This window comes from Nycticebus coucang, chromosome 11 (genome assembly GCF_027406575.1).
Source record: "Nycticebus coucang isolate mNycCou1 chromosome 11, mNycCou1.pri, whole genome shotgun sequence".
In the NCBI taxonomy this organism is placed as follows: Eukaryota; Metazoa; Chordata; class Mammalia; order Primates; family Lorisidae; genus Nycticebus; species Nycticebus coucang.
This window is the reverse complement of record NC_069790.1, coordinates 53,353,527-53,380,887: the sequence shown is the minus strand read 5'-3', so window position 1 is coordinate 53,380,887 and position 27,361 is coordinate 53,353,527. Positions and strand designations below refer to the sequence as shown.

The 27,361-nt window shown below is 40.2% G+C and overlaps 1 protein-coding gene across 4 annotated transcripts; it reads right to left on the bottom strand.

Moving 5' to 3' along the window:
• Positions 1–5,693: 5,693 nt before the first annotated feature.
• ASNS (asparagine synthetase (glutamine-hydrolyzing)) lies at positions 5,694–26,608 on the bottom strand. Of its 4 annotated transcripts, XM_053553640.1 has the most exons (13): positions 26,482–26,556; positions 25,421–26,160; positions 22,965–23,234; positions 17,944–18,181; positions 13,729–13,914; positions 13,380–13,481; positions 12,686–12,813; positions 11,432–11,558; positions 10,106–10,212; positions 9,493–9,593; positions 7,361–7,442; positions 7,116–7,271; positions 5,694–6,032 (listed from the first exon to the last, which is right to left on the bottom strand). In XM_053553640.1, exons 3-13 carry the CDS (start codon positions 23,211–23,213, stop codon positions 5,823–5,825), a joined length of 1,686 nt encoding a protein of 561 aa, XP_053409615.1. In that variant the 5' UTR covers positions 23,214–23,234; positions 25,421–26,160; positions 26,482–26,556; the 3' UTR covers positions 5,694–5,822. The 4 variants fall into 4 exon arrangements, with proteins under 4 accessions (XP_053409615.1, XP_053409614.1, XP_053409617.1 ...); XM_053553639.1 differs by lacking the exon at positions 25,421–26,160 and having other exon boundaries at positions 26,482–26,608; XM_053553642.1 differs by lacking the exons at positions 25,421–26,160; positions 26,482–26,556 and adding an exon at positions 26,200–26,369.
• Positions 26,609–27,361: the final 753 nt, after the last annotated feature.

Sequence of the window (27,361 nt, the reverse complement as noted above, 5' to 3'; positions counted from 1 at the left end):
GTAGTCCCAATGTAGGTGCAGCCATCAGCCTCATCTTTAGCTGGGAGAAGGCATGTTCCTGTTCTCCTCCCCACTCCAAGGGCTCTCCCTCCTCTCCTTTAGTTGCCTCATACAAGGGCTTAGCTAAGATGGCAAAGTTGGGGATCCAAAAACGACAGAAGCCAACCGGGCCTAAGAATTTCCAGACCTGCTTTTGGCTCATGGGGCTGAGGAGGCAATTAATGACCTGCCTCCATTTCATGCCTAGATACCTCTACCCCTGCTGGATAGTAAATCTTAGATAATGTACTTGCTGCTAGCAAATCTGGGCCTTCCATTTGGATAGTTTATAGCCACATACCTCTAGATGTCATAAAAGACAGTCCATGCCTCAGGTGCAGCTCTTCTGGGTAGAGTGTCCTGAAAGGAGGTCATCAGCCTATCGGAACAGCACACATTCTAATTACTCAGCCGGGAATTTCTGGAGGTTACGAGCCAGCTCTTCTTCAAAAATCATGGGTGTTTTGAACGCCTGTGGCAACCTGATCCCTCTGTACTGTTTCCATGTCTGGTCTCTCCCACTGGAAAGCAAACAGCCTCTGGCTTCCCAGAGCCAACCTTATACTGAAAAAGGCATCTTTTAAGTCTAGACAAGTGGGCCACTTGGCTTCTGCTGCATCAGACTCAGCAGAGTATATGGATTAGGCACAGAAGGATGCAGTGTTACAGTTACACCATTTACTGGGAAATTCTAGATAACATTTAATACTGCACAAGTTTTTCCAGTGTAGCCAACAGGCAACCTTCGTGGAGTCTTAACAACTTCAGAGTAAATATAATTACCATATATAATTCTATAGTTTTTGGACAGTCTATTAATCCCATTTAACAGTTCAATTTAGTAAAACAGTTACATCTCATTTTACGAGTACAGACAAGGCTGGGATCTAAATACAGGTGGACCGCAGCCTCTTTTTCCTCCTTTTAAACTATTTTTCTCTCTCCAATTTCTCTCTGTACTAAGGCAAATTATAGTAGAACTAACTTATTTGCCAAAATAAACTGTACCTTCAGCATATGGGCTCTGATTATTTGCATAAAGTGCAGTAAGAATAATTAATTATTAGCCATCTAGGCTCTTCTTTCCTTTAAAATTGGCTTTGCTGGAACCTTTTATAAGGAATCTCAGGCTGGACTTTTTGAAAGCCTTTCAGAGCCCAGGTTTCAGCTGTGCCATTAGATACCTGTATGCATTGGGTAAATCCCTCTTCTCTTGAGGTCCCCAAGCACATTTCGATTCCCGGACCCACCAGCAAGTGACCTTCATTACTTACCACAGATCAGGAAATGTTACTGATGGGTATCTGGCCAGTTTTCCAAAGAGCATTTTTTATTGGCCTTAATTCCTTAACGCAGTCTGGACACCTCTGGAAATGCCATTCCAGCCAAAGCCTTGGTAAAATAATCAGTGCCTTCATCATGTCCTATAGAACAAAACAGATTCTTATTGAACTTATGCAAATAACTGTATTGTCAGACATTAAGAATACTTACAAATGGCTTTCAAATTCCGGAGAAATCAAGGAGACGGAAAAATACATGTTTCACACTTTGCTCATAAGTACATGCATTGCTTGAAAAGCTACAAATAGCTCAAAAGACAGAAAATTATTTTCTTGACTTCTGGAAAACAGAACACAGAAAGAATCAACAATATTTCGAAAAAAGCCATTACAAACTAGCCCAGTTCCATATAACTAATTTCTGTTCTGTTGAAGTTAGGTTAGCAATACTCATAGACATGTTAACTTTCCAGTGAAAGTTCTAAAAGTCTGCTTTTTTAGTCTGAAGGTATTCAATTTCCAAAGACATCAGGAATTTGAATTTGAGAGAATTCATCAGCCTCTCTTAATATTTCTTTTTCTTTTTAGGATAAACTTTGGACTCAGCCAGTTACATTAAAAATACTTTCTTTTTTAGATGAATTAAAATTATTACCGACAATATATATTAGGACAGACCAACGTCTTATATGTTAGGACAGACCAATGCTTTATAATATTGAAACATATATGTAACCATAACCCACACAAAATTAATCACCATTTCATATTTGACAATGTTTCCTATATATTTTTAATAAATCAAATAAGTTTAATTTGTTTTCCCATGACTTTCAGTGGTCTTAATATTTCAAGAAGACCAAATTTAGAGTTGTGTGTGTGTTTTTTCTTTTTGTTGTTGTTGTTGTTGTTGTTGGCCTGGGCCAAGTTTGAACCCGCCAATCTCAGTGCATGTGGCCAGCATTGCAACCACTGCCTGCGGGCGCCAAGCCCCAGATTTGGAGTTTTTATTTTGGCAGGTTTGTCAAATATCAAAGGCCTAAAACATTTGCTTAAACAAAATTACAAGCCAAAGGATTTTAAAGGAAATACATAGTCAACTGGATCACATGTAAATTCTTTCACAAATTCTCTGGAAAGTGGCAGTTATGCACTGTCATGGACATCAAAGAGATGCTTCCACCATCACTAAGGGGAACACCAGAGCCGATACTGAGGCCAAAAGGGCTGCATCTCAACCCTACCAGGTGTCATGAGTGGCTCTCCTCATCCCATGGGTCCCATAGTTCAACCCTATCTACTCCCGGGAGAAGGAATGGTTGGCAGTGGAGGGGAACCAGGAAGCAGAGGGAGGATGAATAAAGATGCCAGATGGACAAATAGCAGTCCTCAGATTCTAGGAGCCACCATGGTGACAGGAGTATTTGATGAAGGTGATGGGCCAGTACTTCTACATCTCCCACCTGGCAGTCCTGGCCAAAACTGTCAGTCTACAGTTTGTCACCGGCAGCCAGTTCAACGCGTGCCAAGGACCAATGGTACCCCCAGGAATCCAGTCGTATGGAGCAAGGCCCTTCAAGGACTTCCAGTCTTTTGTGTCTGTACATCTTTTCTCTCTGGAAGATCAAGAGGACCAAGTCTAGGTCTGGAGTCAGAACCTGGTCCCCCTGAAATCAAGGTAGAAAGGACTTTACACCATCATTCTGACCACATGCACAGCAGTGAAGATGGAAAAAGAATCCTCACCTGGAGTCATCACAGCTGGCTGAATAGGGAGGGTGTCACTGCCCCTTGGAAAGTAAAGGTAACTTTTAGGACAATCAACATGCCCTGCTCCAGCCACATACTGGAAGCTGGCTGGTCAACGCACATCTGAAGCCTAAGGAAACTCCTCGAGGAACTTGTCTTAATTGGACTTTGAACTTTGGGAAAAAGGAGGAAATGTTACAGGAAAAGTAAAACTCATATGTATATTAGCCCACCACCATGGTACTATTAAGGCCTGAGTAGAGAACCCAAGAAGAGTCACAGTCCCTAAAACCTCAGTGTTGAAAAGTAATTAATATTGGCACCTACAGAAACAAGCTGATATTGAGACCCCAAATTAAAATATATGGGAGTCTCAAAAGGGAGGAATGAGAGAGGATACCCGAGAAGGGTGAGGTCTAGAAGAACAGGTCTTCTCAAGGAGACCACAAGGATACACATGCAGGGTCCTCTCCATGGTGACTTAGCTCTTGGGAATTTGTAGACTTAACTTCCTGAAACTTGGAAATTTCCAAGTTCTGTGAAATCCTGTAGTTCTGTAGGGGCAGGAATAGCATCTCCCGCTTGATTCAAACTGGCCAATGAGAAGGGTACCTTTGGGGTGGAACTTTTTGACTGTCAATAAAAAGGAAAAGACCAAGGCAGTCAGGGAGAGTGGCCATTTGGAATTCTATGCAGTAAGCTCCTGGCTGGTGAATAAAGCCCTTCCTCTTATAAACGTGGTGTTTGGGTGTTCTTTCTCTCCGTTGGGCCTTGTCTTCCTGCAACACTTGCATGACCCATAGTTACCTTCACTCATAAGCCAAAACTTAATGGTTTTTGCTCAACTTCATTAACATAATAAAAGCATTCTTTTTTAATCACTTTCTTTTTTAAGAGACAGGGTCTCACTCTTGACCAAGCTGGAGTGCAATGGCACCATCACAACCACTGCAAGCCAACTCTTGGCCGCAACAATTCTCACTTCAGCTTCCCAAGTAGCTGGGATTACAGTGCAAGCCACCACACCTGGCCCATCAAACACTCTTATATGTATCTGTACTCCAGCAGTTCCCTTTTCAAAAGTCCCTAAAAGTTAGATTCACCTTTATAGTGTATTTTGAAATGTCCCTAAACTACCAATGACATTCAAATGAAAATCTACTTGTTCTTTGACTGTTTCCTTATTACACTTTCTCTTTCAACTAGTTATAAAATTCCTTTTACCAGGCGGCACCTGTGGCTCGAAGGAGTAGGGCGCCGGCCCCATATGCCGGAGGTGGAGGGTTGAAACCCAGCCCTGGCCAAAAACTGCAAAAAAAAAAAAAAAAAAAAAAAAAATTCCTTTTACCACAAATGCTTAGCTCAGGTTCTTCCTCTAGAATAGGAATCAACAAACCATAGCCCATGGACCACATCTAGCCTGCTGGCTATTTTTATAAATAAAATTTTAATAGAACATGCCCCTTTATTTACATATTGTCTATTTAACTCCTTCTGCACTATTATGGCAGAGCTGAACAGCTTAAACAGAGGTCTGCAAAGGCTAAGTATTTGCTGTCCAGTCTTTTATAAAAAAAGCACGACCCTAATAAGTCTCCAGAGAGATACTCGCTCAATATAAAAAAGAAAAAATGGATTACTATTTTACAAAATAGAGTTGTCATGAACTACAAAGAACTCAAGTCTCCAGGGTGTGCCTAGCCAGCTCTTAGGGATATAGGCAGAAATAAGACAGGGATAGGTAATGCAAGGGCCACACTAAGATGAGGCAAGGACTTGACAGAGGCCAGGTGGGCACCAGACCCAAATGTCTTGTGTAGCAGCTCTGCCAGGAGGGCTGCAAGTTCCTGCAAACATCGACTTTCCCTTTTCCTAGCTCACCTCCTGTCACAAACCAGTGTGGCGAAGGAGAGCAAACCAGAATGGAATTGGTGGAGAATGAGGAAAATACAGCACAAAAGAAGACACGGAAAAGAAAGATGGGATCGGGAGGGTCTGACTGAGCTGATGGCTACAGCCAGCCCCAAAGCACAAAATCAGCTTTATTTTATACTATCGTTACAGAGTTGTCCAGGGGGAAGTAACACAGACAAAATGGGGAAGTAGCATAAACAAAAGACATAGTTTTGGTCTTACAGTACAATATGAAAATGTAAATGACTTTAACAAAGACAAACCATCTTGTTAATGTTTTTGCTCAACTTCAATAACATATGACAAGACGTAAGAAGGGCAAGATCACAAGGATCTCAGCATAGTTGACAAAGCAAAGGAAGAGCTATGTGACTTAGTAGTTACTAAACTTTGTTAGCATATGATAAGGAGAAAGAAGGGAGAGATCTCAAGGATCTCTGCCTAGTTAACTACAGAAAGAAAGGGCTATGTGACTTCTGGCAGAGGGAGCATGAAGAAAGGAAAATGGCTGTTTGGGGGATGGAGGAGAAGCAGTTGGGGGCTCATTCTCTGAATGTTCCCAGGCTGTGAGGGCTCTACCCCTCACAGCCCGCTCTCTACACCCTCCAACCTCACCATGATACTGCAAAAGCTGCTCAGTTTCTACTTACCTCTAATGAAGGGACTGTAAAAATATAATAGACTATAGCAGTAATGTTTTACATCTTAGAGTTTTATTTCTTCCACACCCAAGTAAGAGCTTCCACCTGGGGAGCTCTCATTGCCCTCTATCCACCACTGTCCCCTACCGTTCACAACAAGATGAAACATTTGCTTTCACTCTACGGCTTGGCGAGTCTATGCCTTGGCAGCTGACTTATAGTGCGTTAGCGTGCGGGCAGAGGGGTCTGTGGCAGTGATCCACTTGGGCATCCAGTAATGGGACAGCCAGTCGGCCCGGCCTGGGTAGTGGCGTTCAAAGATCTGACGGTAATAATAGCCTTCTTTGGTTTTTGGAGTATTAAAGGGAAATTTCTGAGCTGCATTTGCCATCATTGTATCATCAACCTATAAAATAGCAAAAACGGATTTTTACACGGTGTGGAAATACTTATACTTAATCTGATTTCATAAAGTGAACCAAAAAATTTAAGCTAAGGCATGGTACCAGACCTTTTGAATAACGTATTGCTTAGATTCTAAGAAAATGAGATTCTTAGAAAAGGCTAAATTAGATTCTTAGAAAATGCTAAAATATCCACAACATATGTAGCTACAGTAATTTTTTTCTTTTTTTTTTTTGAGATGACTTCTCACTATTCTGGTCTCAAACTCCTGGCCTCAAGTGACCCTCCCACTTTGGCTTCCAAAAAGTGCTGGGATTATAGGCAGAAGTCACCTTTAAAAACATTCATACGCATATTCTAATACTTGGTGTTAGGTAATTAATTGCCCAAGAGAAAGCCCCTCCCCCAGAAAGCCCTTCCTACTTTCTATAAAGTTACAGCTCCTTTCTAAGCACAGGAAGTTGCCCTCTAAATAACAGGGAATTGCCTCCCAGCCTCAAAACTTATTTCATCTCCCTATCCCAATTACCCACTGAAAATTTCAAACTTATGGCCTGCCCCTACTGGCTCTTCCCATCAGAGCAGTAACTCCTTATTGGCTATTCAGCCATACCATCACCATTCTAAGACTTCCCCTAACCGAATTTATATAAGGGTGCGCCTTTCTAGTCTCTCTCTCTTCCTTCTCTCCTCCCTGGTATTGTTCTGCAGCATCCCTCTCTCACCAATAAAGACCTTTCATACAAGCCTAGATGGTCTGTGAGATCTCTGCCCGTCGAGTGCCGCACTTTCACTTGGTGGCTCTGATGTTTTAATCATTTGTGCCTCTTTATGTATGATACCCAGCAGATGCTCAAAAATGTGTTAAAAGAAGGTCAATGGTGATTAGTCTTCTCTCTTTCAATTCCAGATACTTATTTATAATCCCTCATACTACTTAATTCTTATAAAAGAGGATAGGCCACAGGAACTGTGAATCTCTCTTACAGATAGAAAATATTCAAACTAAATACAAAATGAGTAGCTAAGGAGAGCTCTGCATCCAATTATCCCATCCTGAAAATATTTTTTCAAGACATCCCACCTGATGTTCAACATATTCCTGTAAAATCTTGAACCAGGAATTCTTTATTGAAGTTATTCCATCACTGAACGCTTCTTTTGGTCGCCAGAGAATCTCTTTGGGTATCAGATTGGAGTCCTCAAACGTCTCTCTAAGGAGGTGTTTTTCTATGCCATTCTGACGTGAAAATAAAAGGAACATCAATAAGAGTTGAAAATATAAACTAATAGCAATGGCCAGTTTTTATTTTGAGTTGATTCACCTACCTTTGGAATCCTCATTTCTGGTGGCAGAGACAAATAATAAGAAGAAAACCGATGATCCAGAAACGGGACTCTCAGTTCAAGGCTTAAAGGAGTAAAGAAGAAAATCTAAATCAAAATGGATGTTTAGTGCCTGTCAGTTTAGAGTTTAAAGCAATGCAACCAGATTCTGAGTGATAATAAGATTATGAAGTCAAGTTTACAAGCCTCCGAATGACTGTTCTCCACTAATGAATGAATATAAAAATCTTCATTCAAGGGCAGCATCTGTGGCTCAGCGGGTAGGGCACCAGCCCCATATACGGAGGGTGGCGGGTTCAAACCCGGCCCCAGCCAAACTGCAACAACAAAAAAGAAATAGCCGGGGGTTGTGGCAGGCACCTGTAGTCCCAGCTACTCGGGAGGCTGAGGCAAGAGAATCGCCTAAGCCCAGGCGTTGGAGGTTGCTGTGAGCTGTGTGATGCAACGGCACTCTACCAAGGGTGATAGAGTGAGACTCTGTCTCCATAAAAAAAAAAAGAAAGAAAAGAAAAAATAATCTTCATTCAAAATAACATATCTGTATATTATCTGACATAAGGAGTGGAACTGTTTGAGACTATTTGCTTTCCTTTCTAAAGCCACAGAATGTAGGTAACCAGGCACGGTGGCTCATGCCTGTAATCCTGGCACTCTAGAAGGCTGAGGCAGATGGACTGCCTGAGCTCAGGAGTTTAAGAACAGCATAAGCAAGAGTGAGACCCCATCTCTGCTAAAAATAGAAAAACTAACCAGGCATTATGGTGGATGTCTGTAGTCCCAGCTACTCTGGACACTGAGACAAGAGGATCACTTGAGCCTAAGAGTTAGAGGATGCTATGAGCTCAATCATAGGGTGACCCAGTGAGACTATGTCTCAAGAAAAATAAAATAAAATAAAAAATAAAGAAAACAGTAGAATTCATATCCCAAAAAGCAGAAAAAGTTAAGAAACATGAGTGACCCAATCATTACGAATGTAGCTTGCCTGGACCTTTCTGACTCAGTTTTTTCTAGGTGAGACGATTGTAATGACAATTCAGTATCTTTTTTTATCCAACTGATGAATAATTCACATACAACATGCAATATAAACCAATATTTGATCATCCAATGCCATATATCACCTATCTGTCCCTGACTCCTAGTGACTATGGTTAGGATAAGCAGATAGGTAATGACCAAGATTCAGTTCATTCCCCAAACTTATATAAAATCATTTGCCCATCTAAGTATGATTCAGTAGAAGCAACTAAAACATTTAACACAGGTTGTTTATTATGCACAGTAAAAGTCTTCAATTCCCTGACATGATCAGCTAAAACATGAAAATTTTAGCCAACTAGAAATAATACCCAAAAAACCTGGTGTCTTATAATCTTAACCAAACCTCTTGCATCTTCACTGCCCTATCCCCTCATGGTCCCTATGGCACCACATGGGCATGGCAGGTGTTCAATACTTGTTATGCGGAGTTCATAATCTTTACTTCTTTTAAATAGCTGGAGCAGCCTTCCCTCTTGGTTGTTTAGATGTGAACGGAAGATTGTTACACTTTATTTATTTATTTATTCATTTCTGGTTGTTACGCTTCAAAGATGAAAACCCCACCTAAAACAACCTATAGAAAATCTCTCCGCATTACCAAGATAACGCTTTTAACGTAGCCTAATTCTTTTGGTGCTAAGAGACAAGTTTCATTTTCTCTATAAAAAAACTTAGTAACTTCCATCCAGGTTAATAAGCATCACAAGAATGAAGAAGCATGAATCCTATGTACTCGATTTTGATATGAGGACAATTAATGACAATTAAGGTCATGGGCAGGAAGGAAAAGCAGAGAGAGGGAAGGCAGGAGAGGGGTTGGGGCCTTGGTGTGTGCCACACCTTCTGGGGGCAAGACATGATTGCAAGAGGGACTTTACCTAACAAATGCGATCAGTGTAACCTGGCTTATTGTACCCTCAGTGAATCCCCAACAATAAAAAAAAAAAAAAGAAAAAAAATACTTAGTAGCATACAGCCAACTGAAAAGAAAACACAAATCGGCCAGTGAGCTATTTCTTGTTGAGTATTTTTGTTTTTGTTTGTAATTGCTTCTTAAAATATCACATTACCCGTGGGCAGCAGTAGTGCGATCTGCACGAAGAACATCAAACAGATAGAGTTCCTTCAGAAGCCTCTCGCTCTCCTCCTCGGCTTTTTCAGGAGAAGGAGCCTGTTGTACAAACAAATAGCTCAAGTTCTAAAACACCAAAAGCTCTGGTTTTGGCACCAAAAAAAACCAGTTTTTATTTCTCGCATTTACATATATTTCAGTGGAAATGTGGATAAGGCAAAAAGCTAAACAAGAGGAGGGAAGGGAGTAAATGACAAAACAGAGCCCAGGAATCCTTTATAAAACAACCTCCCTCCCACCAAAACTGGTGGGGTCAGAACAAGCAAAATGAACACTTTGCCTAAGGCCATAATTCCAAGCAGGATTGAGAACCGGCAGAAAGGTGATTCTCATGCTTCCCGGCTTAAAAGAATAAAAGTTATCTAACATTGTTCGGACTTCTTTCGCCCCAAAAGAAATACAAAGCAGACACCATCAGGTTTCCTCAGATTAACTCACAAGACACTCAAAAAAATTACTGTTATACTAAAAGGGCAGAAGATAGAAAACAGCCAAATAATTCATTTCTTTCTTAATACAGCATAAATAGCCTTCTACTTCCGAGTGCTCACCTTGTGAAAATATATGTAACCCTGCGTAAGTTCATCTGATCCCTCTCCAGAGAAGACAACCACGCTGTCTGTGTTCTTCCGAATATACTTGGAAATTAGATACATACCTTAAATGAGAGAAATGAATGTCAATGTCAATATAACCCTCCACCTGAAATGCTTTTTAGTTGGTTTTCAGGAACGGTTACAAACGTCACTACTATACTGGACTTCACATTAAGACAAGGTAGTTTCTAAAACAATGACTTTATGAACCATTTATTTGTATGTAATCCAAACATTATACTGCTGCAATAAAATAGCCCAGAACCATTCTGTAATTATGTAAATAGATTTTAAAATTCTAGTGTTTTTAGACCTAGAGCAGCCATCTCAAAACTTTACTAAACTGAATTATGACCCAGATATCTTAAAATCAGGCCTTTCATACTGGTATTACTACAGAAATAATGATGATGATGATAATGATAGTTTTTGTAGTTTAAATTCTGTTGGCCTTTTTGTCATTTCACAAATAACTGAGGATATGACATAAGTTATTAAAACATGCCCAGTTGGTTCCTGCTCCACGTCCCTCTAAGCCAGGCTTTCTTCTCAACCTTCTTATTATCATCACCACACTGGGTGAGCCTTTTTAGACCTTTCTTTCCCTATCCCACTTGCACCCCATGAATTTCAATACCACGATATCCCGTTTATGTGCTTATTTACTGCGATGCTTTGGAGGGCCATAAATCATTGTAATATCTCAGTTTCTTTTGTCCTCCAAGGTAGTTCTCCTGAAAGAGGAATATCTAAGCTATTAACATGTAAAGGCTCAACAATATTGGCTCAGTCTGATTTGGAGTATGCTTCCAATCTCTGTATGTATCTACAGGATAAAACTTGCTTTGTTGCAAATCAGTAAGTTGTATGATGAAATATTTGCCAAAATACATCTACAGTGAACACTCCTTACTGAAAATGATTATAATGTAGACCTATTTTTCCATTTTATACAGACTTTAGATAGCTCTAGATAATATAGGTAGCCCCAGAAACTTTATACAGAGAAGTGGGGGGACGGGCAGAAAATATGTATCCACTCCTTAGGGAATTACAAACCACGATACCATAAATGTGGAGGCTGACCTATGTATTTATTGTTCTCTTCACTCCAAAGAGATTCAAGAAATTCTTAAATGGTCTTAAACAATTAGTAACATAGGAATGTAATTGACATTCTCTCTTGAATAATGGTTTTTAAACCACTACTTGAAACAATATTTTTCAAACCTTCTATTTCTCAGTATTAAGAAAACTTTTTCATTATCATAAAATACTTACCTACTGAAGCACGAACTGTAGTAATGTCATAAGTTTCCAAGGAGAAGATGACTTCATCCAGAGCCTGAATGCCTTCCTCAGAGTTAAAGAGGACTTCATGATGTTCACTTCCAATATGATTTGCTACCTGATTGGATAAAGAAATATGCACATACTTGTTAAAGAAAAGAACTACCTTTGAAAAAGAGAAAATAAAGCAAAACCGAGTTCAAAAAGCATTAGTAATTAACAACGGAACTAACAAGTCAAAAAAGGGAGAGTGATTTTATGGGCACTACCTACAAGCCCCACCCAGCTAGGTTCCCTTGTCTGCCCCAGGCTCTCTGTCCCTGACTCCACTTGAATTTCCCATCTGCTACCCCATCCCAAGGCTTCAGCCATTCTCCCAATCAGCACTTGTTTTACCCTAACTACTTCATCTATCTCCAGCCCAACATTTAGGGCTAAATGTCTAAAATTGTCTCCTTTGGCCCTTCTGAAATGCCTCATTGATATCCAGACTATTATTCCTATAGAGAATGGTTCCACCCCTCATTCTGCTCCCTTTGGTTATTTGGATTCTCTCAGCATTGATCATGTTGCATTGGTAGTATTCTCTTATCTGTTCTTCAAATAGCACGTTCTTATCTATTCTTCAAAAGTTCTCCAGAGTAGGAATCAGGTCTCCTGCTCACATCTCCTCTGCCCACAGTTCCAAATACAGTACTTTATAAGAAAACAAAAAATAACAACAGCTAACAGACGCTAAGTATTTAGTGTATGCTCAGTCCTACCCTACTTAATATGATTAACATCATTTCTCCTGAAAACTATCCCATAGAAAACTATCCCAAACTATAGTTAAACTATATTTAAACTATATAGTTAAACTATATTCTTGTTAAACTATCTGCACCACTCCCATCACATAAATGAAGATTCTCCTGGTAGAGCTAAGATCTGAAACCTGAAGGCAGGCTGCAGTTGTAAGCACCACACTATGCCTTTACTTTGGAAAGGAAAAAATTATTACCATAAAGGCTTTATGATGATTGCATAGGTCATAAAAGATATTATAAAGTAACTAGAGCACAGGACACAACGCAGTGGATAGTCAACCGGCACATAGTTCCATTCTAATACATTTAATTTAAAACAATTACCTAAGTCAATACAGCAGCAGAGGGAGAATCATCAGTTATTGACTTGATTTGCATTATGATAACAAGTCCATTCTAACTACATACCACAGAACGGGCAGAGACAGCACCTTACCTTTCTAGCTGCCAGTAAATCAGGGCTGTCTTCCATGCCAATTGCAAAAGTCTGAAGAGTGTACTGTACTTGGGTCTCTTTTAGCTGCTGCAACAGTGTGGCAGCTACCAAGCTGGAGTCCAAGCCCCCTAAATGCAAGCAGGCAAGGATACTGGTTTTGTGCCTTGCGTAAGACAGGGAAAGATAGGATATCTTATATATTCTTGTTAAACACCATGATCACAGTTTTATCATTTAAAATCCCCAAGTTTTGTAAACTGAAATGAAGTGTAATAAGAGAAAAATAAAACATATAATCTGTGATAATGGTAGTGGAATTTGTTTTTTTGTTGTTGTTTTTTCCTTTTTTTATTATTAAATCATAGCTGTGTACATTAATGTGATCATGGGGCACCATACACTGGTTTTATAAACAGTTTGACACATTTTCATCACACTGGTTAACATAGATAGTGGTATTTGAATTGGTTAAAATTTACTACACAGAATTCTAAAGAATATGTACTAGTATAGCATCATTTAAAGTTACAGTATTACTATGAATACTAAATGCAGCTTCTAAACAACTTTTTAATCCTACAATGAAGGAAAGATTAATGCAGTAAACAGTTTATAGTCAAAACCAAAGAGATGGCTTCAAATAATTTCATTTAAACACACACTAAATATAATTAAGAGTTTTAACTGACTATACCTGACAAAAGGCAGCCAATCCTTCTGTCCGTCATTAAACGCTTCTTAATAGCATTGTTGAAAAGGATCCGGAGGTTGCTCTTCACAATTTCTATCTCGAAACCTATAAACACAGAAAGTAAATGAAACCGCTCTGAGAAGCGTGGGCTGACTTAGTTATTTAAATGAAATACACATTGATCAACGCCTATAAGGACACCATTTGCTCAACAGGGAAGTCTGCCAAATCTTAATGTGCTACCTCTAAAATGAAGTGAGAAATAGGTCTTAAAACCAAAACCATGCAAATGGTATGAGAGTATACCTAGGGGAGAGGGGTAGAAGAATTACGTTGAGAGGGTGCTAGTTACCTGGGAAGAGCTTCTCCACATTGTCATAAAGGGCATGCAGAGGTTCGTCCCTACAATGATGAAATTTAACCATTTCCACTGATGCAACTTTGCCATTTGGCTTTAAATCCAAAACTTCATAGTGTCCTGGAAGAAAAGGCTCCACTTTTAAAAAAGGAGCCGTGGAGTGCTTCAATGTCACAAGACCTGTGAATTCAGAAAAATACCTTTAGTAGGTAATACTTCACAATAATGTAATTTAGGTAATACTTCACAATAATTTGCACAATTCGTTAATACCCTCTGCATTCTCATTTGTTTTCCCTTTTAAATACAAATGCATGCCTATCATATAATGAAAATAGAGAAAAAATTAAGCCTCCCCAAAGCCTTACCTTCCACGTATAAGAATAGAAGCCACACAGATACATACAGCAAATTATACTGATTTTTAGTTATTCAAAGTAACAGAAACTCTCCAGTATTCAATTTCTTTTGCCTTGCTAGAATTTCTAATCAAGAAAATCTATTTTCTATAATAAGGCAAACAAATGTATTAGGTTGTTAAGTAAGAAATGTCCAAGTTCCTTAACTACTAAGTTTGACAATTGGTATCTCTGACAATTCACTTTGACATTTCTTGTTTTTTTCTTTCAATGGTGACATTTTTTTTTCTTATATTGGGAAAGGTACATCATCATTCTTTTAAAAACACATTGTGGCTCGTGATTATCTTTCCAATTTTTTTTTAGAACAATCTTTGTGAAATCATGGAAAAGTCAAAAATTGGTGTTATTTTTGAATATGAATTCCAGCATAGAACCAATGTAGCACAGACAGCTCAAAGTATCAACCAAGAAAGGATGTGGCTAATGAATGCACAGTACATCAATGGCTTGAGAAGTTCCATTCTGGTGATTTTAAGTTTGAAAATGATCCGTGTGGGCAACCTAAGACCAAGATGGATAACGATGAGTTAAAAATAGTGAAAGTGAATCCATCTCATCTTTTGTTAGCAGTAAGGTTGGAGGTTACTGTTCCACCAATGTTGGACCGTTTAAAACAAATAAGCAAGGTAAAGAAGCTGGATAGATGAGTTCCGCATGAATTAAATGATCATTAGAACATAAATAGATGTCTTGAAGCTTGCCTTTCTTTGCTGTCATGACATAAGGGTGAACCATTTCTTATTTTTTTTTTTGGGGGGGGGTGAACCATTTCTACAGTATATTGTTACATGTGGTAAAAAGTGGATTCCTGGCTCAGTGCCTGTGGCTCAAGCTGCTAAGGCGCCAGCCACATACACCTGAGCTGGTGGGTTCGAATCCAGTCCAGGCCCACTGAACAACAACGATGGCTGCAACCAAAAATAGCCAGGTGTTGTGGCAGGCACCTGTAATCCCAGCTACTTGGGAGGTGGAGGCAGGAGAATCGCTTGAGCCCAGGAGTTGGAGATTGTTGTAAGCTGTGATGTCACAGCACTCTACCCAGGGTGACAGCTTGAGGCTCTGTCTCAAAAAAAAAAAAAAGTGGATTCCTTTCGACAACAGTACTTGGCACAATGGTTGGATGAAGATGAAGTGCTATAACCGGGTCCAAAAGCAAATAATCCATCAAAAAGATCTAATAGTGTCTGTTTGGTAGTCCAGGACTGGTATTATCCACTGCAGCCTCACGAAACCTGTTCAGTCAATTACAGAACATATCTACTGCAACCCACTGGACAAAATGATGAGGATGCTTGCAATTAAGCAGCCAAGATTGGTCAATAGTAGAGGCAGGCCAATCCTCTTGCAAGGTAACATTTGACCACATGGCATACAACCAATGCTGCTCAAACTACAAAGGCTGGACTTGGAAACTCATAGTCATCCACCATATTCAGCAGACCTTGCACCAACTGACTAATGCTTCTTCCAGGCTTTGGACCATTTCTTGCAAGAAAAAATACTCAATTCTCAACAAGCTGTGGAGAATGCCTTTTGTGATTACACCACCACTCACGCTTGAGGTTTCTTCCCTGCTGGCATAAACAAGCTACCGTTAAGATGGCAAAACTGTGTCCATAATATGCAAACTGCATGCTTGGATTAATTGTACTGCTTCTTATTTGAGGTACACAATAAATAAAACTTTTGATTCAAAATCAGACATTTCATATTTAATGACATAATAAAAAGAAAAGATATATCCATGAAGCAAAAAAGATGAAACTGAATCTTAACATTTTATGATAACCTGACAGTCATTTCTTTGCTATCACTGAGGTATTTTATGGTTCCCAGTCCTTAAACAAGAGCAGTGATCCACTCTTAGGTACTTTAAAGTCAGACATTAAGAAATCAGACATCTGTCTTTTAACAAATTGTTATTATACACTGCGTGAATAAAACCATACAAATTTTTTCAGTAAGTTTTCATGGGCAATACCTCATCTGACATCACCATCATCTTTAACATAAAAAAATCAATGATTTGTAAATAGTAACAGCCTGTCTACTCAGAAGACTCGTTATGATTAAGACAGTCAACTGAATGTAGCACTAAATTCAAAGACCAGAAAAGGGATCCATATCCCCTCACTAACTAGCAGAGCTCAAGCAAGCTGCACAAACCAGGTAGGGAATGGGGAATAACTAAAAGGTTTTAATTTTAAGTAAGCCATGATCAGTTGAGTTTTTGATAGGTTATTCTAAAAGCACTGAGGAAGAAAAACTATTCCAGTACTCTAGATGAGATCATTTATTCTGGAAAGGATGATAAACTGGACATGAGATCACAGTTCCATATCAAGTGCTCATCGAGCCTAGAGACAAGTGGAGTGGGCACCTGCTTTTCCCTTGTGTTCTCTGCCTGCTGCCCCAGAAGCACTTGAGGCAACTGACATATACAGTAGAACTTCTGGAAGCTGACCACCCACGGGACTGTAACAAACTGGTCAACACACAGAGGTGGTCAACGTGAGGAACCAGCCCTACCATACTGATATGAACATGTGGGACGTGTCCAGTATATGAAAATTAGTCAACTTAAGGATGTGGTCAACTATGGACAGTCTATTGTATATTTGTTCTTTGCCATTTGATTGCGCTAGAACTGTCTGAAAATAAACCAGGTTATTAGTAGCCACACTGGGACTAGTGTCCCAAGGACCCTTTGACTGATCTCATTATCCTTGCTTTAGCCAATATTAAATCTGCAAACTAAGTGAGAAAGGATTTAAAGAATGGCAAAAAGAAGCAGTGAGGCAGATTTTAGGATATTACTGCTGTGCAGGTAAGAGATAAAAAACAAATGCCTTCCTAAAGTTTACCATCCAAAGTGCTATGTATGACTTGCAAGTATTCTTTCCACTCTGTAGACTGTCTTTTCACTTTCTTGGTGGTGTCCTTTTAAGTACAAAAATACTTAACTTCGATAAAGATCAATTTATCATTTTTTGGTTGTTGTTGTGGGTGTCATATTTAAGAAAGCTTTGCCAAATTCAATTTTGTGAAGATTTACCCCATGTTTGTTTTTAAGATTTGAAAGTTTGAGCTCTTACGCTAGGTCTTCGATCCATTAATTTAATTTTTGTACGTGGCATGAAGGTCTAACTTCATTTTTTACACATGTATTATTTATATCAAGTTGTCCTAGCATGAGTGTTTGAAATTCTTTCCCCACTGAATGGTGCTGGCACCTTTGTTGAACATCAAGTTGACTATAGATATAACGGTTCATTTCTGACTATCAATTCTATTCCAATTTGCAACAAAAAATTAATAATAAATGCACAAGGATTTGCTGCCAAAACCACTTTATTGTATATATTAAATGGGTGAGTTAATGGTATATAAATTATATATCAGTAAAACTTTTTAAAATGCTAATAAATGACTTACGCTGTAACTGTGGCAAGGTAGCATAGTGAAGTAATTAATTGCAGGGCCTAGGCTACCATTACAATATGACACAGGAAAACTTAAAAATACACACAGGATCCAGCTAGATGCAGAGCTTTTCAGCACAACAAAAAATAAGTGACTGTTTTAAAGACTCACACTTCAAGGATTATAGAATTTAAGTGCTTAAGAGGAAAATACAACTCTTCTCTTTTTAAAAAAACAAAAATAAGAACCCATGACTTAGTCACTTGTAAAATTTTGGATTGTCTCCCAAGGAATTTTCAAATATGATTTAGAAGAAAATAAAACCAGGACAAAAACGAAAATCTATAGCAAATCCTAGCATTACCTTTAGCTTCTGAGCACACAGCCAAAAATCCATCTTCTGTCATGGCTTTAAACAAAGGTCTGACTCCATAGGTGTCTCTGCCAAGGAATATCTTCTTATTGGCGGTATCCAGTAAAATAAATGCAAACACACCATCCAACATACAGACTGTTTGCTCAATTCCTCCTTTGTCATAAAGATGAAGGATTATCTCACCATCCACTTTGGTCTGGTATTCAAATTCAAAATGTTGTTGCATCTTGGGGAACAGCAAACAAAAATGTTAGAATCCTTGTGCATTTGCCAATAACTTTTTATTGCAAAGTTGGTTCAAAATTTCTGTGCTCTATAATCATTTCATGCACTTTGGTAATTTAGAATGATAGCATTAGCAAACATTGGCTTGTTTCAACTCATAATTCTGCAAATTTTATACAAAATAAAGCTGAACCCACGAAAATCTGATTTATATTCTCATAACTAGAATAGCAATGTCCCAGATCAGTGATGTGTGGAGGGACAAAAATGCATATTAATACACACTATGTATGCTCTTTAATAATGTAAATATTTACATATCAACAGATTGAGTACTCCTTATCTAAAATGTTCCAGAAGTCTTTCAGACTTCGTATTTTTTGGGGGGGATTTTGGAATATCTGCATGCATATAATGAGTTACTTTGAGGAATGGACACAAATTTAAACACAAAAATCATGTTACATATACACCCTATACACACAAGATAAAGGCAATTTTATACAATATTTTTAATAATTTTATACATGAAACAAACTTTGTGTGCACTGAACCATCAGAAATCAAAGGTGTCACTATGTCATGTGGATAATCTTGGTATCAAGATTGGCTTGGCATCGCCATCATTCCTCACTCTGATGCTACAGATGAGCAATCACTTCCTTGTACTCATTCACTCATAAGTACTTAAAAGTAAAAAACATGACCTACCATTAATACAGTGAGAAAGTGATGTGTTCAGGGCAACTAAGCAGCACAGGAGCATCACCGGAGCACCTACATCAGCTTTTACAACAGCAGGCTTGCAGCCTCCACCTACCATGCTGTGCTTTCTTTAAAAGGTTACTAGAAAACACTGTATTTTATTTTTTAGGTAAGAAGAACATCAGAAGCAGCTGAGGAACTAGGAAGTGGGTCCTCTAGGGATGAGGAGGTTATCTGCCGGGCAGCCTTTTAAAATGTTTCCTCCAGAGTCATCAGCTTCATTAACAATGGTTTTTGCCTTAGAAGCCTTCCTTTGCTTTTATAAACTGACATGATTTCTTACTCTCTCATGCATGCATGCTGCTCTAGCCTTTCAGGAAGCCTGTCACACATTTTCACCCTGTCAGCCATACCCTTACATTGCTGCCTGGTTTCTCCAACACCTGGACTTTCTGTGCTTTAAACATTAATGCTTCCTCTTTTTTCTTACCAGTTATCTGCAGGCCTTTTTGATCTATACACCAAGAACAGAGATAAGCAAAAATTACACAATGAGTACTGCACACAGGTCTTAGCTCCACGGGGTCCAGGCTGCATCCATGCAATGTTTTTACCTACTGTGAGCGTGCTTGTGTGGGGAAATCGGGACACACATGGAAAGATGTTTTACAGCAGAAGGCAGCTAAAAGGGTATTTCTTCCCTTTGGGGACACTGAATAAACTATGTACTGTACACAGGCATCTTGACTGCAACCTGTCACCTGAGGTCAGGTGTGAACTTGCAGTGTCAGGTCAGTGTTCAAAAAGTTTCAGACTTGGAAGCCTTTCAAAGTTTAGATTTTCAGATTAAGAATGCACAACCACTTGTACATGGAAATTAAGGGAACAGGCTGCCTACTTGTTACCACACTAAATGTGTCTTCAGAACTGTAAACTTTTAGTTTGAGAAGATACTATTGGCTGAAGTTCCTCTGGTTTAGCCCCAAAGACCACACCTATTAAAATATAAAGCAAAAGGGCGGACATAATTTGGCACCATTCCCTGAAAAATAAATCATTCTATCAGAATGACAGGTATGTAGTCCAAAACAAAGCTGCTGGTCCCCAACAGTGGACTAAAACTCCCAGGGCTTCACCACTGCAGTGGCTTTAAAGCTACCTCTCACTGACAGGAAAGATGACAGCGGAGCTTTATTAATCTACATACCCCAAAGGAACACCAAAGAGAATGTCAATGCCACCAACCACATGCAGCTACTCCCCAGTTTGCTGGCTTGATCAGCACCCCTGGCAAATGGTAAGGGCAAATTTAAAACATGTTGTTTTAAATTTCAAAAAGTAAACCTGTATGTATATGTATGGCCTGTAAATTCGCTTCTCAGTCCAGCTCACGCCATAATGTGGGAAGCTTTTATCTCTAAGCACTCACAGAACCATCAAAAAATGGGCTGTGGCTGCCTTCAATTACTAGCAACAGCTTCCCAAATCTACCTCACCCCCGCAACCACCTCTCCTTGAGCTAAACCTTGCAGGTGATTTATTCAAAAAGGAAGCCCTGGCCTGAGCATTTACCCCTTTCCTGCTCTCCCCTATTCAGTCTCCCTCGGCTCTCAGCTCACCTCTGGCTGCACTTTACTAGTAGTGGCAAATTTTATTTTTGTCTAAAAAGGGGGGAGGGCCTTTGGAGTTTATATTGCAGAATACTTTATATAAAATTAAAATGCATGGCAGGCATATTTCAAAAGTTTCAGACTTGGTGCCCATAGCATAGTGGTTACAGCAGGTAACTACTGCTGGCAGGTTGGCACCCAGCCTGGGCCAGCTAAACAATAATGACAACTGCAACCAAAAAATATCCAGGCATGTGGCGGATGCCTGTAGTCCCAGCTACTTGGGAGACTGAGGCAAGAGAATGGCTTAAGCCCAAGAGTTTGAGTCTGCTGTGAGCACTCTATTATAGAGGGTGGCATTGTGAGACTCTGTCTCCAAAAAAAAAAAGTTTCAGAAGACATCAAAAAAAACATTACAACCAAATTCTTGAACCTTAGCTGAAATCTGGCTCAAAACAAAGCAACAACTAAAAGAGAAACAGCTATAAAAATATTCTTGGTAGCACTCTGGGAGGCCAAGGTGCTTGAGCTCAAGCGTTCGAGACCAGCCTGTGCCAGAGCAAGACCCCATCTCTAAAAATAGTCGGTGTTGTGGTGGGCGCCTATAGTCTCAGCCACTTAGGAGGCTGAGGCAGAAGATCACTTAAGCTCAAGAGTTTGAGGTTGGTTGCTGTGAGCTATCTCCACAGCACTCTACTGAGGGAGACAAAGTGAGATTCTGTCTCCAAAAAAAAAAAAATTCTTGGAACACTTAGGGAAATTTAAACATGACTATTTATTAGGTGGGATTATAGATTCTTCAGCTTAATTATGGTATTGGTGTTATGTAAAAGAGTGTCCCTATTCTTAGGAGACAAATGCTTCCATATTTAGTATAAATGTCATAATAACTGCACTCTCAAATGACTCAACCCAAGTATGGCAAAACATTATTCAATCTAGGTGCTCACTGCTCTGTTCTTTTCAGTAATCTGGGAAGGAAGGTGACAAAAAAGAACTTGCAAATTTTAGATTAAAAAGTTTCTGGGCGGCGCCTGTGGCTCAAGGAGTAGGGTGCTAGCCCCATATACTAGAGGTGGCGGGTTCATACCTGGCCCCGGCCAGAAACTGCATAAAAAAAAAAAAAAAAAGGTTCTTATGAAACACTAGGATTGGAAGGTTTTTAACTTCCCAGGGTCAGAATTTCTATCTCTTCACCCACTCTTAACCTAACAGTAAGTTTTCACCAGATTAGAAAGTTGTTCCCATTTAAATGTTGCAAAAGGTCTTAATTCTTTTTGCATCCAGCCAGTTTTCCACCCTTTTATCTCTGATTAAGTATATAATCACAACAACAATCTCGGTGGCAGAATTACAGGCAGTCCCAGAGCTACAAACATCTAACTTACAAACAGAGGCAATTACACATACTAAATATACCTGCTCCCACTTACATACAAATTCATGTTAAGAACAAACCTATAGAACCTAGTCTGTAACCTGGGGACGGCCTATATACAAAAGCTATTAACTATGATCACCTCCCAATTATTAAATCCTATCCCTGCCTTAAAATCCTCAAGTGTTGCCGCTCTTAGAATGGTATTCCACCTCCTCACCAAGGCTACCCAGTCCTGCTTGATCTGGTCGCAGCTGCCTTCCCAGCCCTCACCTTGCCCACCTGCCCCTTTCACTTACAATCCCGGGGCTAATTCCCACCTCTGAGTTTCCATGCATGCTATTCCCCCTACATGAAATACTCTTCCCAGCCTTGCTAGTTGATCCTTATCCATTACATCTCAGTCTGAATGTTACTTACTCAAGAGGTCTTCTCTGACCACCATTCCTGAGAGTGGATCTCTCCCATTCACCTGATCCATACTACTTCTCGCAGAACACCATTTATATGTACATTGATTTTCTGTCTGTTCCCTAATAGAATTTAAAATGCAGATTCTATGCCCTGGGTAGAATGCCATGGCAGCTTGGGATTAAGTTATCTTCTTGTCTTGCCTCAGCCTCCTGAGTTGCTGGGACTATAAGCATGTACCGCAACACCCACCTAGTTGTTTCTGTTTTCAGGTCTCGCTCTTACTCAGGCTGATCTCAAATTCCTGGCTCAAGCAATCCACCCACCACTGGCTCCCAGAGTGCCAAGATAACATGTGAGCCACCACACCTGGCCTGAGTGCAGACCTTTTATTTCCCTAGCACTACCATAGGCTCTAATAGGTAGAGGGAGAGAAAACATTCTAAGAGTCAAAAAAATCTGAATTGTAATCCCCATTTTTATCACCTTCTTTTGTTGGCCAATTCACTTCACTCACCTCTTTGTGCATTGATGCCCTGTCTATCTGTATTACTAAAGCAAACAAGATGACGAACATGGAAAATGCTCTAAAAATAAAAAGCATTATATAAAACATGTAATATTATCATAACCAACAAGCTCTGAAGCTTAATCACATCTTCTAGTTTTACTTTGCTTACCTTCTTGTGGTTATAGATTTCACCATTGTAACAGAGCCACAAATAAGGATATTTCTTCACTCGAATTGGCTGCATTCCAAACAGCTGATCAACCACCGCCAACCGGTGAAATCCAAAGCAACAGTTGGTGTATCCGTTGACATTCTCAAAACGAAACGCATCTGGACCCCTGTGTGCAATCTTCATAGCACTCAGACACTGAACAGAAAGGCAGTCATCACTGCCAAAGAGGGCCCAAATACCACACATGGTGCAATGCAGCTATAAGCTCTGTGGAGAGAAAAACAGACCATTCAAATACACAATATCCAATCCAAGTTTGCATCAAATGTTGATTTCAGAAACTTGCATAAACCATTTCAAAGGTTGAAAAATAAGCGATCTTATCTATAGTGATTTTCCATTAGGTTGGCAGGTACACAGGAGTAGAAAGTGATATAATGCACTAGCACTCTGGGAGGCCAAGGTGGGAGGAATGCTTGAGCTCAGCAGTTCAAAGCCAGCCTGAGAAAGAGTTCCTAACTCTAATAAAAACAGAAAAATTAGCTGAATGTGTACCCCTATAGTCCCAGCTACTCAGGAAGCTAAGGCAAAAGAATTGTTTGAGGCCAGGAGTTTGAAGTTGCAGTGAGCTACAATGATGTCACTACACTCTAGCCCAGGTGACAGAGTGAGACTTTGAGGAAAGGGAAAGGGAAGGGAAGGGAAGGGAAGGGAAGGGAAGGGAAGGGAAGGAAAAGCAGTGTGCAGTGGCTCACGCCTGTAATCCTAGCACTCTGGGAGGCTGAGACAGGTAGATTGCCTGAGCTCAGGATTTCGAGACCTGCCTAAGCAAGGGCAAGACCAGTCTCTAAAAACAGCTGGGCACTGTGGCTGGCGCCTATAGTCCTAGCTACTTGGGAGGCTGAAGTAAGACAATGACTTGAGCCCAAGAGTTTGAGATTGCTGTGAGCTATGACACCAGAGCACTCTACTGAGAGTGACAAAGTGAGACTCTGTCTCAAAAAAAAAAGTCCCAAATGACAAAAATGTTCTCAAATTATTTCTGTCTCAAAGCTGTGTTCATCAATAAGAAAACAAAGTAGGCGAGACATATACCATAACATCCTAGAAAAACAATTAGATTTATCCCTGTAGGCCAGGAAGTAAATAAAATAAGCCTACATTTGTTAATTACTTTCCAATTTCAAATTCTCAACTGTGAATAAAGGTTTGTGTGGCTGCTGCGAGTTCAAAACAGCTATTTTTTCCAAGTATCTGTCAAAGTATCTGTAACTTGGAAAAAAACTATTTTGGATTTTTTTTTTTTTTTTTTTTTTTTTGTGCAGTTTTTGGCCAGTAACCTACCACCTCTGGTATATGGGGCCGGTGCCCTACTCCTCTGAGCCACAGGCACCGCCCATGGTATTTCTTTTTAATTCAAATGTGCAGCAAATGTGCAGCAGATTATTTAGGACAAACACTCAAAAGAAATAATATATGTTCAAGTTACATCCATCCCTTTGAGCAACCAGTTGAGGATATTTCATTTACATCTAAATGAACGAAAACTTTGCTTGGTCTTTAAAAACACCAACAACGTAATGAAAAATGCCATCAACTCAATTTAAAAATGAAGTTGTAAAATGAGTTAGTAAAGTGCTCTCTGAAAATCAAGTGTGAGCATCAGGGAATCATTTACCTAAGCCTTCTTAAGGCTGCCTTAGCAAATCCCAGCATCAAGCCTGCTATAGGAAACGCACACTACCCACTGAACTGAAGAGGAAAGGAGAAGTGTGAAACACATTTATTTCTCCAGCAGGAAAAAGCAAATTAAAAGGAGTAGGGCCCCGGCCCCATATGCTGGTGGTAGTGGGTTCAAACCCGGCCCCGGCCAAAAACTGCAAAAAAAAAAAAAAAAACTATAACCTAATATTTTTATTGGAATCAGTCTTAAAAGAGGGCAACGGTCTTATTTGTCATGCTTTTGCCTACTGCTGCTGCCTGTGCCCAATAATGTTCAGATTTCTTCATAAATTTCTACAGCAGTGCTGTCCAATGTGAGCCACATATGTAACTTTAAATATATTAGTAATCTCATTAAGAAATAACAAGTTGAAACTAACTTTAAGTATATTTTAGTTAACATTATATGGCTAAAATAGTATCAACATACAACCAATATTAAAAATTATTCAAAAGATACTTTACATTGCTTTTCTTATTCAATTGTCAAAATCTATTGTATTTTACATTCAAAGCACATCTTAATTCAGACTAGCCAGTATTTCAAGTGTTCAACCATTACACGTGGTTAGCAGTTATCGAACTGGACTGAGGTCATGTCACTTAGATTTAGATGAGGTGACTACTTATAAGCCATCTATCTTTTACTGCCAAATAGTAATATGCATGTACGTTAAAATGGGTTAGGAAAGTGCTTTGAAAAGAAGTGTGGTCATCAGAGAATCATTTACCTAAGTAATGCTGCTTAGAGAATCCCAGTATTAAGCTAGCAGTAGGAAAACACACCAACCACTGAATTAGAGGGGAAAGAGGAAGAACAAGTGTGTGAAGTGCATTTAATTTCTATTCCACTTACAAATTACTTAAACCTCATCATACCATCTTACTTTCGAGTTAAGATTTGGTAACCGACTCCTGGGCAAGTTCAAGCCCTACTTTACTGCTAATTAATCTTAGGGCAATGCAAATGATTTTACTTTTTAAGTTAGTGCTTTTAAATTATGAATCAACCACCCACTGCAATGTACAGTTAAACAGTAATGCTGGCCATGGACTGAAACGAAAACTATCCCTTTATTTACAGCAGTAACTAATCTGAAGCCGGCTCTCCAGAAAAAGGTCAAGCCAGTTCTTTCCCTTTTATTGTATTTGCCCGCATGTCTCCCTATGCAGGGCTCTTCTTGGTAGGGATTGCTCAGCAAGTCACTTGTTGAGTCTTGCAGTCTACAGGAAGGAGTGCAGGTAGGGGAAGGAGGCAAGGTGAACAGGAGCCAGATAAAGTGGAAAGTATTGACAGCGAAGCTGACGGGGTAACTAACAACGCAGAGACCCTCCCTTCTAGACCTGGCCTAAGAGAATAAATGCACCACAGCCCATGACACCCGACTGCGCCCCAGCCACATGCACGCTCCGCAGCCGGTCCGCAGCAGGGCCTCCAGATTGCGAAAATTCCCACAGGCTTAGACGCCATCTGGTAAAAAAAAAATAAATAACATTTACAGGGGCTAACTTAGGCCTTCTCTCCAGAACGTTCCGGCCTCCCGGCCGCGGTTCACCGCACCTCTCAGGAGCCCAGGGCACAGGCCTTTCCTCGCCAGCTTGCTCCCAGGTGCGCAACAATCACTAGGCACCCGCCCCGCCCTGACTGTAGGAGGCAGGAGCCGCGGCATCCGCAGGCGCCCCGGAACCGCGTCTGCCGGTGCCAGGTTGCAGCGCATCCTCCGTCCGCTCCCGGGGCAGTCCGGGGCACGCACGAAGGCGCGCTGCGCGGGGCGGCGGAGCCCCAGCTTACCTGAGCAAGAGCGGGTCAGGCTGGCGACGACGGCCTGGAAGGCTGCAGACCTCAGGCGGGCAACCTCCGCTCACTTTATGCTCCTCCGGCTCCTGTAATACGTGCGGGAAGTTTCATCATGCCTGCGAGGACCAACCAGCGCGCGAGGGCGTGGCCCGCGGTGTGGCGGCGGGCAGGGGCGGGGCGGGGCTGAGGCGGGGGCTGGGGTTGGGGCTGAGGCCGGGCGGGACAGAGGAGGGAGGAGGGCAGGGATGCGGAGCAAGGAGCCCCTCTTCTTTTTCCACTTCCTTGAAGTGTGAGTGGACCCCAGTTTAAGGGTAGCCTCAGAGATCTGGCCAGGCGCTCCATTATAACCTAAGGTTACCTTTACCTTACCTGCATTTCTAACAATTAGGGAGTCTTCTGCACTTGGGTTGCTCTAAGAGAAGTCTTTACCAGTTTTTGTTTCATGGTCTCACGCTTATTACGCGGTACAGGGAGAGGCTTGTCCTAAGAAACTGATGTGTAAGGCCTAAAATTTTTTATAAAATGTAAATCAAGTTTATACACGAAGCCAACATACATGAGTAGTCCTTAAACGTGTTAAATACCCTTGCCTTTTAGAATCTCAAAACAGGTTTTCTCAACCTGCCTCCACCAGAAGATAATGCCTTTGTAGTATCCTTTTGATAAAGAAAATACATCATAATAAAAAAATTATGATTTCATAACAAGTTAATTTTTACTAAGCACATCAGCACCATTATAAGTTTAGAAATAGTAAAATTATATGTGCAAGACCTACTAAAATCAGACTACAATCTATGCTTGACAAGCATACATTGATATGCCCATACAACGCATGCCCAACTAATTCAAAAATTGCCAGGAATAGAAAATC